The 10,739-nt window shown below is 40.5% G+C and overlaps 1 protein-coding gene across 1 annotated transcript; it reads right to left on the bottom strand.

Annotated features, from left to right (window-relative positions):
- Window positions 1-2,641: 2,641 nt before the first annotated feature.
- Window positions 2,642-10,138, bottom strand: zpld1b (zona pellucida-like domain containing 1b). Its single transcript, XM_026924739.3, has 11 exons — window positions 10,059-10,138; window positions 9,829-9,942; window positions 9,505-9,725; window positions 9,090-9,271; window positions 8,791-8,863; window positions 8,387-8,484; window positions 7,956-8,036; window positions 7,576-7,747; window positions 7,343-7,439; window positions 6,568-6,597; window positions 2,642-3,187 (listed from the first exon to the last, which is right to left on the bottom strand). The coding sequence occupies exons 2-11, from the start codon at window positions 9,932-9,934 to the stop codon at window positions 3,018-3,020; spliced, it is 1,230 nt and encodes a 409-aa protein (XP_026780540.2). The 5' UTR covers window positions 9,935-9,942; window positions 10,059-10,138; the 3' UTR covers window positions 2,642-3,017.
- Window positions 10,139-10,739: the final 601 nt, after the last annotated feature.

Raw genomic sequence — 10,739 nt, forward strand, 5'->3', positions numbered from 1 at the left:
TGATTTATAGAAGGTCACACCATTTGCTTGTACCATTACCCTGTGTGCCACCCTGACCAAGCTGGCACATGAAGGCTACCAAGGACCTTATTAAAATCAAGCAATGTCTCTGTGATTTGTAGAGGTGGCCAGGAATGGATGCCATGGTTTATTCTCATATCTCCATATGCCAGCTCAAGAGTACATAGACCTACACTACCCCTCTCCAGCCTGTACCACTTCCTTCTGCACCAGGGGAGAAACGTTGGGGTTGGACATTGTAGGACCTATTGAGTCTGGAAGTTGAGACTGCAGGTATGCCCTCACTCTTGTGGACTATTACAGAAAATGGCCTGAAATTGTTTTTACCTATAATGTGACCACAACAACAGTCACTACTTTCCTGGCTGTTGTGTTTAGCCGCTTTGGAAGTCCTATAGAACTGGTGATTGATAATGGGGTACAGTTCACATCCTTGGCTTTCAATTACTAGGAAAATCAAACACACCCGTGAGATAGGAACATCACAGGAACACATCTGTGTCCTTCTGTACTTATCGTGTAGTGGAACATGATAATCATGTTCTCAAGGACTGTGTCCAGAGAGCAATCCTGGAAAGTAAACTGTGGAAAGCCTATGTCACAGACTTTCTGCTCCAGTATCGCATCACACCACATGTTACCACAGTTATTGCACCAAGTGAACTTCTGCTCAGCTGCAAGCTGAGGACAAAACTACATGTGTCACATGCCAGAATATCAACTTTGGAGTGATGCATCATTGTGCAACTGATTTGGAACTTGAGAATAGGAGATAAGATTACTGCTAGATTCAGTTGATTGGCTCATGTGTACCAGGATGGCAGGCCACCCAAGACAAAGCCACATTGTGCCACTTGGCCTCATGGTTAAAGGCAAGAAAATTTCCCTAGTACAGAGACAGGTTGCACAGTTTATTGGTGTGGAGCTAGATTCTGTAAGAAGGCTAGCTACCCTGACACCCAAATGCATAGAGAGTGAATTACATTGAGTTTCTCGCAAGAAACCAATGCTCATATTTTTGTGTTCTGTTTCATTTGTTATGTATTGGTTGTCTTTTTGTTATCCATTATGTTAGTATTGTCAGTAATGTCTGCTTCTACTGCTACACGCAACTGCCATGTCATGTGATGCAAACCACAGGAGGACAAACAGTTGTGTGCGCATACATATCCTTCACATTAGTATTTCTATCTCTGTCTAGGCACACTAGGTAATAGTGCGGATAACACCCACGGTATTTTGATTTAGGCTCAGAATAGTGTAGTTGCTAGTGTTATTTCATGACTTAGGATAATACATACGCACATGAGAGCATATTCATGTGTCAAACACTTCTCCTGGAAGTGAGGATGTGTGAAATAGAACTGAGGGTTTGGTGTCCACACTTGGATTGAAAAGATCTTAACACAGTGGGACACAAACAGTTGATTGTACTTTGCTCAACATCTCCAGGATTGAAGGACATGCCTCAACTATGGTAAAATAATGATCTATATCAAAAATATTACAAGAAATACACTATAAACTGGAGTTTGATTCAATAATAATGGATCTTTGCAGACAAAAATAAGTCAAATGTAATGTGTTTATGGGAATCGGCAATGCAAAATAACTTTTTACAAAATCAGTATACAACCAACCAAACAAAGATCAACCAGGTTATAATGGCATATGGCATTTAAACAATGTTCACTGACTAAGAACATCAATTACTTCTAAAGTCTAATGTTTCTTACAGATACATACAGTGCATTTTCACATCGTAAACATTTTGCTACTCATACACAATGACATACACAGATGCATATCGAATTATTGGCACCCTTCATAAAAATGAGCAAAAATGATGGTATAAAATAAACACTAACCACAATAATTCACATTGTTCCACTCAAACAATTGCAGGCACTATTTAATCACTTAAAAAAAGTATTTTCTCTCAAACATGTAGGTACCAAAATTATTGACACCCCTAAAAATATTTTAAATGCATGCAAATTGTCAATCTTGAAAAACATTATTATCATTTTTCAGGTTTTTCATTATTCCCAGTATTATTTTCGTTATTATTTTACAGTTTTAGAATTGTATTGTTGATTCTTGTGTTTTTTTTTTTGTTTTTTTTTTCATAATCAGCCTTTTGGAAGCACTGCATGAAAGAAGCCCATCCAGAGAGCATCTCCACATGCAGTGGCTGAGCTTCATGGAGCAGGGACTGCATACAAGGAAAAGTACCTCTGACAATGTTTTGTGGCTGGTGTTTATAAGCACTAGAATATTTCAGCCCAAAACCTGGTTACCTCTGTCAGACTGAAGATTATACTTGGTCATAGTTAGAGCTTGATGATGAGTCAACATGTAATTAATCAACACAAACTGTTAAGTAAAAACCAAATCAGTGTTTTGGAATGAACATCTGAGTCTCCAAGATCCCTCTAAAAGTGTCTCCAATATTGTCAGACATTGCAGACAGAGACTCAATGCTGTTATTCTCTCGAGGGCAGGCATCACAAAATATTAACTGTAAGGGTGTTGATAATTTTGAACCCAGTGTTTTGGAGAAATGCACTACTTAAAAAACTTTTTGTGCTTGAAAAACATGATTAAATAAAACCATACAAAGTCCCTGTAAGTTTGAGCTCAAAGAATCACGTATTGCATATGTTATTCTTTCTACTATATTACTTTCTCCTCATTTTCATGAAGGGTGTATAATTCCAACTAGGTGAGGTAATAAACAAAAACTTTGGCTGTCTGTGTCTACGTTTTTACACAAGTACAATAAGAGTAAATTGTAAATCAAAACCAAAGACTGTATGAAGTAGAAGAAGATATAAAGAAGCTGAAAGGAATAACATAGCACAATAATAAGAAAAAAATAGATGGCGGACAATGGCCTGAATTCTGGCCCTGCCAATACATCATTTCTGTAATTGGCAGTGACTCAGGTGGAAAAAGATTCAGAAAGCAGTGATGTTGCAATAGGGTTGTGTGTTTTATTTGAAGCTGGGGTTCCCTATGCCAGTCAGAGGTGTGGGACTGGACCTGCGCAGAAGCCTGATGGAAAGGATGAAGAAGCTCAGGCTCATCAGGCCCAACACTGCCACCCCGGCAACAAGAGCACTTGTCACTGTGTCCAGTGGTGAGGAGGGGTCGTTAGATGGAGCTATTATTGAGACAGGAATAGAGAAAACGGCTTTCTATAAGAAACTTTTTTCATTAAATTTTTTTACCAAATGACACTTGATGCACAGAAGTACTTTGTTACTTGTCATGTCAATGGTGTCACACTACACAGAACTCCCAGAACACAAGGCAGACTACAAAGATGGCTGCTTCAAACTACAATATTCAGCACTCACTAACTCTGTCATGTTCAAGCGCACTGTCATTCTGATCACACACACCTGAATCCAAATCAAACACAATCACATTCACAGTATATAAAGACTCCTAGTTCACACAATCCCTGCAAAGTTTACACTCTGTGTCTTACTAGTGTTACCAGTCATTACCAAGCCTTTGTATTTTGTGATTCTAACACTCTGGTTTTGATCTTGTTTCTGGTTCTCCTGGTTTTTGATTCCTGTTTTGCCTAGTCAATGCTATTTGTCGATCACCTGACCATTGCCTGGTTTTTGATACTGAGTTTGTATTACGATTTCAATTTGTCTGCCAGCTTTGTAAATAAAGCATTTGACCACACTCCAGATGGCAAGGAGATTGGAGAGAGACTCCTACCCTCAAGCAGGGTAACCTAAGCGCGGCCGAGTTCACTCTCGACTTTTGCACATTAGCTGCTGGCAGTGGCTGGAACAAGCCGGCACTCAAAGCCGCTTATTGTCAAGAGTTGAACATTAACATCCTCACTGAGCATGTCGAGACGATCTGGCATCCCTCGACTCACTCATTGACCTGTCCAGACCTTGTCTAGACCTCCTGCTAAGGTACCTAGGGGAGGCTAAAGTGGAAGTGAACCCTGCCCAAGAACCCCACACCACAGAACCTGTGCAACTAGGTCAAGTCAACAAGGGGTGGAGTTCCATCACCCATTGTACCAAGTTCACGTCACTGTCAGGACCAAGTCCCCCAGAGTGCTGGGATTCCCCTGGATGCATGCACACAATCCTCAAATCTGCTGCACAGAAAGAGAAATTGCATGCTGGTCATCACGTTGTCTCTCCCACTGTTTCAATGTCCCTTCTGTGTGCATAGCCTTAACCACAGTCGAGAGCCCTGAAACCAAGTCCAAAGTGGAAAGTGGAGTATCATGACTTTTAGCAAAACCAAGCCTGTGGAATGCCACCTCACTGCACCATTGAGCTTATGGTGTGCCTCACCCTCATCTAACCACATTAACCCCTTGTCCACTAAAGAGACCCAGGCCATGGACGTATACATCAACGAGGCCCTGAAACAGGGGTACATTTTCTCCCTCATCTTCACCAGCATCTGCAGGCTTCTTTTTATGGAGAAGAAAGGGAGCAGCCTGCTTCTGTGCACAGATTACTGAGGACTAGTCCCCTTCTGCTCTGGAACAGCTATGAGAGACCAAAATATTCATGAACTTGGACCTATGCAGTGCCTAAACTTGCTTCGTATCCATGGGGAAATGGAAAACAGCCTTCAGCACCCCTCCTGTCACATTGAGTACTGTGTAATGCCATATGGGCTCTCTTTAGTACATTCTTTTCAGTGACGTTCTCCGTGACATGATGGGCAAATTCATAATAATTTGTACCTGTCCCTTTGACAATATCTTGCGGTACTTCCCAAGTAAAGAAACACATATCCACCATATCAGAAAGGAGAACCAACTCTTTGTTAAAGGAGAAATTCAAGTTTCAGAGATCTTGTTCTTAGGATATATCATCAGCCCATATATATCATTGGCCTGTTCCAACCAATGTTAAAGCGCTACAATGATTCCTAGGGTTTGAAAACTTTAATAGGAGGTTCATCAGGGATTTTGGCACCATTGCCTCACCCCTAACCTCCATGCTTAAGAAAGGACCCAGGACACTTAATTGGAACCTCTCAGCAAACCAGGCATTTGAGTGCCTCAAGGAAGCCTTCACCTCAGCCCCATTCTTAAACATCCTGATTCTTCCAAGCCTTTCATAGTGGAGTTGGATGCCTCTGGAACAGGGGCCTGGGGCTGTCCTGTCACAGAGGTTTGGAGAGAAGCCCAAGCTCCACCCCATGGCCTTCTTTTCCAGGAAGCTATCTCCAACTGAACGCACCTATGAAATTGGCAAAAGACAACTCAGTGCCATGAAATTAGCCCTGGAGAAATGGTGCCACTGGTTGGAGGAGGCACTTCATCCCTTCACAATTTTCACAGACCACAAGAACTTAGAGTATATTAAATCATTTAAAAGGCTGAACTCTCGCCAAGTACACTGGCCCTATTCTTTGCACAGTTTCAATTCACTATCTCCTACAGACCCAGCTCCAGGAACAAAAAGGCTGACTTCCATCTCTATCCAGCTACTCCCCAAGAAATCACAGAGGAATGTATCCTACTACAACCATTTGTAGGGGCTATAACCTGGGACATTGATTGGAAGATAGTGAACACACCAAAAGTGACAGTTCCTGCACAATGCCCAGCAGACAAGAAATACCTGCCTTCTCACCTCAGACACAAACTGATAATGTGGACTTACACCTCCCCAGCTACTGAACTCCCTGGTCTTCCTTCCACCTTTGAGATGCAGAGCTTTAACCATATGTTCAGGTACTTTGGCATCCCAGAGGACATTGTGAGTAACCTGGAAGCCCAATTTACATCCCAAGTATGGAGATGATTCATGGAAAAACTGTGGGTTTCCATCAGCCTATCTTCTGGATAACAACCCCCCCTCCCCTAAGCCAACGACCAAGTGGAGGGAGCTGACCAGCATGCCAACAATCAGGATGCCAATAAACAGAATGAGTGGGCATGATTCCTTCCATGGGCAGAGTACTCCCAAAACTCTCTCTGGCACTCTGCTACTAAGCTCAGCCCATTCCAATGTCTCCTCGGCTATCAGCACCCTCTGTTCCCGTGGAACGCCAACCCAACCGACTCAGCAGACAGCATTACTGTACTTAAGTCTGGTTTTTAAGTATCTGTTCCTTTTTTATCATCAGCACTATCAAGATTTGAGAGATTAGGAATAAAGCTGTCGTTAGTTAGCCTTAGCTAATGTTTCATCATGTTCCTTGATTAATTTACCATCAGTAACTAAAACTGGTGTGATTTGAAGTAAACATCTTTTTTTTTAAACTTTAATCTTAGTACACCACTGTATACCAATAAAGCTTGATGAACTGAATTCCGAGAGAGAGAGAGAGAGAGAGAGAGAGAGAGAGATGCACTGAGTACTGAGTAACACTGATCCTTGTTTCAACATCGGCATCATATATGTGATATGTGTTAACACAGGCACCATGCAATTATATATCTGGCAAAATGTTGGGGAAGACAACAGGATCTTTGCATGGGACAAAATACTGGATACACAGTAATGATACACAGTGAACAAAAAAAGAAGACCTTACCAAGCTGTGAGTTGGTGGTTGAGGTTTCATCTACAAAAGAAAAAGAAATTAACAGGTTATGGTAAAATGGAAGATTGTATATGCAAAAATTTAATTGTCAAACGTTCTTTTTGATGGTTGTAGTGCCCCTGAAATTGAAATTGGTCTTTCAGAGCTATTTGTACCTGTCCCTTTGAGTTATAGACACCAATACAATAGTAAATCTAGAGCAAATATATTAAAAAAATATTTTTGCTAATATTTTCATTTTAATACCACAGTTCCGGGAAAATGAGTAAACTTTTTTGATGAATCATCCTGTATTAGTGGTGTGTTCATCCAATTAAATGCTCTCTAGATAATATGAGTCCCGTATGCTATGCTCTACAGTAGCAGCACTTTAGCAGCAAACATGGTTTGTTGGTGTGTTTTTGTCTGTATGTCTTCCTGCACGCTATTTCCTTTTCCAGCTGTCCACTGCTTGAGGAAAAAATATTTTATTCTTGAACGCTATTGGCTGTTGTGTAAATCAGCCAAACACTTCAACACACCGTCAGTTTGACTTCCTGTTTCAAAAGGAAATACGTTAACATACAGAATAAAATCTTTAAGATTTAGTTTAAGTGTGATTTGGATGTATGTAAATACTGATATGTAAATACTGAGCACCAAATCCCCAGGATATACCATAATCCATGGTTGTTACTGAGTAATATGCATTAAGACAAATAACTGAATAAGCCAGAGGGGCAAACTGGAGAACATTTTAGGGTTCTACATTTAACTATTCTCTCACCACCTCTGGTGATTATAGGGCCTGCAGTTATGATAGCATCTTCAGCGGAAGCATGAGGAGCTGTGGTGTCCTCCCTCTTTCTTCTTATTCCACAGATCTGAGATTAAAAAATAGCATTCACCAGACAGACATTACGTACTAAGATTACTCCTTGCTTAAAATGTCTTTATTTGGTGTCAAAATAGTAATACAATAAGCTTAACAATACTCAAACAAACAAAACAGAAATTTACCGGCATCAGCAATGCGCAGTCATCTACCCGACACAACTTTGTGACACAGTGCAAGAAGACAGTGGACATCTTCTGGTTTTTGTGTTTCACAAACCGGAAAACTTCAAAGGCAAAGCGGCCCATTTGGCTTTTCCCATTCTCAAAAACTGTGGTCTGTGGGTCTTTGTGACATCTATTAGGAAAATGAAACTAAGAATCAGACTATCACTGAGTACATGCACACACACACACACACACACACACACACACACGCACACACACACAGATAAAAGGCCATTGTAAGAGATTTGTATAGTGAGTGGTTGGTTTAAGCAGGTAATGACCTCTCTGCTGGTTAATGTGCACCGTTTAACGCACCACTTTAGATAATGTGAAATTACCCGAAGAAAAGATCGTAGCGTATCTCATCATTAGGATTCCCAGAGGGGGTGGTGTAACAGTAATCCATCAGTATATTCCACCTGGGGGAGTGGGGGGAGTGAAACAACCATTTGTGTTACTGAAACCAATCAAATCTCTGATCTTAGACATTTTTAAATAAATGTAGATGCTCTATATGTTTTAAATGAGAGAACTGTAACATATTAAACATGTAATTAGTATTCGCATGTTTTGTTGTAATAACTGTATTTATTCATGTTAACTTATTCCTCATTTAAAGAATGAGTATTCACAAGGAGAAAACAAAAAAACAAGTGACTAATTCATGCTACTCTATTTCTATTTCTCTATTTCTGTTTCTACTCATTTCATACCAAAGTTCATCTTATAGTATGGAGATTGATGGAGATTTTTTTTTTTTTAACAATACCTCCTATCTAGATTAGTGGCCTTGACACCAGCAAACACTCTAGTCTTCAGAGCCAGACCAGCCATGGGAACAGACAACTGCTGACTGAAGGATGAATCCTGAGAAATAATTAAATTATGGATTAAAATTCAGTAAAATTAATTTACCCTTCTAGGAAACAATGCCCATGAACAAGCATGCATTTAGTAAAACAAGGAAAAGGAGACTGTTTCTGTTGTATGTAATGTTTCATTTTCACTAAGTCTTGTGGTTAGATATTTTTCTATCATATTATATACAGTATCATTAACACAAACTCTGTAAATATTATATGTACTAAACTAGGCAACCGTGTATGATGCAAAAGTTCACACTGACTGCTCTCTCCATAAAGCAAAATCAACTATAATATCAAATTCACTCACATTGTATAGAATGAAGCTCAAGGTGCTCACAAAGGTGCCATTGTTGTCTTTTACTGCTATTGCTGCTGATGAACTTGAAAAAGTACAGATAAGATGTACAAAATTTACAACACAGTGCACTGAGGTATCAAAAATGTTTTAAAGCATGTATAAAAATGTATCAAATATTTAATTGATCTAAAATTATCTAAAAAAAATTATGGGGAGCAAATAGCACACTTCTTAACTTCCCAACACCCTTAGGTTTAACTAATTGATGATTTGGAATTAAAAACAGCCATACAGAGGAGAAGACTTACGATGCCAGCTGAGAGTTGTTAACCAGATACTCCAGAGGATAACTGCAGCTGAATTTATAAAGCAAACCAGGCAGGTAGCTAATGATGGTTGGAGGGTCAGGAGTATCGATGTAGCCTGATACATTCCCTATCTGTACCAGGGATATATTCCCAAAAGCGTTGTAGCCCTGAGCTGCAGAAACCTGCCAAAGGATGCATTTTTATAACTGTTCTTTTTTTCCCCAGATATTATTGTATCATTTAAAGGGTCACCAGTACTAGCACTAAAAGTGTTAATTTATTTAACATTAACACTATTTGCTTGGAGCACACAACTATGCACCACAAATAGTTTAAATACAGTAAAGTGTACTAGGGGCTTGGCTTCTCCTGACCAAGCAGTCACATTAGTATTTAACAGTTCAGCATGTCTCACCACCAGCATGTTTCCACAGGCCTCCAGTGTGCTGAGGCTGATGCTGAACAGCACTGCAGTGGGGAACGTGTTGTTGTTGATGAAGCCACGGCATTGAGCATCGCCGTGATGCCCATTCAGGGCCAGGTCAGTATCAGTGTAGCCTGAGTAGAGCACTGGACAGAAGTTGATCTTCAGTGTGATGGTCTGCACACCACAGTACACAGTGATATCCCGCTCGGCTTCAGGTAAAGATGAAGTAGGGAAAAAGGACAGCAAAGTTTCAAAAGCAGCACTTAGTCCAGAAAGAGAAACTGCAATGCTCAGGTGTTTATATCTCCTTACCTGGGAATCTACTGTGTAAGGCAGGATCACAGTTGTAGCCATTAAACTGAGTAAAAGCCAAAGGCATTCCATGTATTAAAAAAAGGAAAAGGCATATTAGCTCCATTTCAGCACCTGGAAAGATGGTGATTGGGAGACATGTCAAAAATTTCATCTAGGACAACATAAACAGCTGAAAGGTTTGTTTTGAAAAAAAAAAAAAAAGAATGGTAGAAGTTTGCGTCACTTACTGATATCCCCTGAAGCAGGTGAGTTTAGCCCATGTGCTCTGGCCTGCTGCCTGCAAGCGAGTGGCTAAGCAAGCTCCAAGAAGATGGCATCTGCAATCCAGCAGCCTGCTTAGGGCCAAGACACGGAGTCATTATCAGAACTCTTCAACAATACGAGCTGTCCTGCACAACATGGGAAAATGCATCAAATTGGAGTGCCTTGAACAAATCTTTTCACAGGCCTGGAAACATGAAACTCTTTTACAATTTCCCACTCATATCCTCATGCCTTGATCTGCTTCTCTCATCAGGCACTAATGTCTGCACTCAGCAGGGGGCTAAATCAGGGAATTATGTTTTCATCGGCCACTGAAGGGACTAAACGGGCTTTTCTCTGGGTCTGTCTATCAGGGAAGGATGGAAGGGCAGGCAGCTGACTTTGACGCATTGGGCCTCTGGTTCATCTACTACATCAGGCCACTTATCTGCTGCTAATGTTGAGCAGTATGCTAACTTCTAATTCTTGTTTATTACAGTAAATGGACAGCTGGAAAGTTTAGACGAATAGGAGTCTTTTGGTGCCAACGTATGCCATTGCTGTTGATCACTTGTGAATATGCATAAAATGTCCCTTATTCTAATTATGCTTCAGGTGCACAGTATCCAGTGCAGATGCTTGGAGATTGCTTACAAAATTACAGC

This window comes from Pangasianodon hypophthalmus, chromosome 14 (assembly GCF_027358585.1).
Source record: "Pangasianodon hypophthalmus isolate fPanHyp1 chromosome 14, fPanHyp1.pri, whole genome shotgun sequence".
NCBI classification, from domain to species: domain Eukaryota; kingdom Metazoa; phylum Chordata; class Actinopteri; order Siluriformes; family Pangasiidae; genus Pangasianodon; species Pangasianodon hypophthalmus.

Excerpts from the sequence above, each read along its gene's own strand:
- zpld1b (XM_026924739.3), bottom strand. The coding sequence starts at position 9,934 with ATGGAGCTAATATGCCTTTTCCTTTTTTTAATACATGGAATGCCTTTG. Across the intron at positions 7,748-7,955 it reads CGCTACGATCTTTTCTTCGG|ATGTCACAAAGACCCACAGA; the intron begins GTAATTTCACAT and ends TTTTCCTAATAG. Across the intron at positions 3,188-6,567 it reads AACCACCAACTCACAGCTTG|CTCCATCTAACGACCCCTCC; the intron begins GTAAGGTCTTCT and ends TCTCAATAATAG.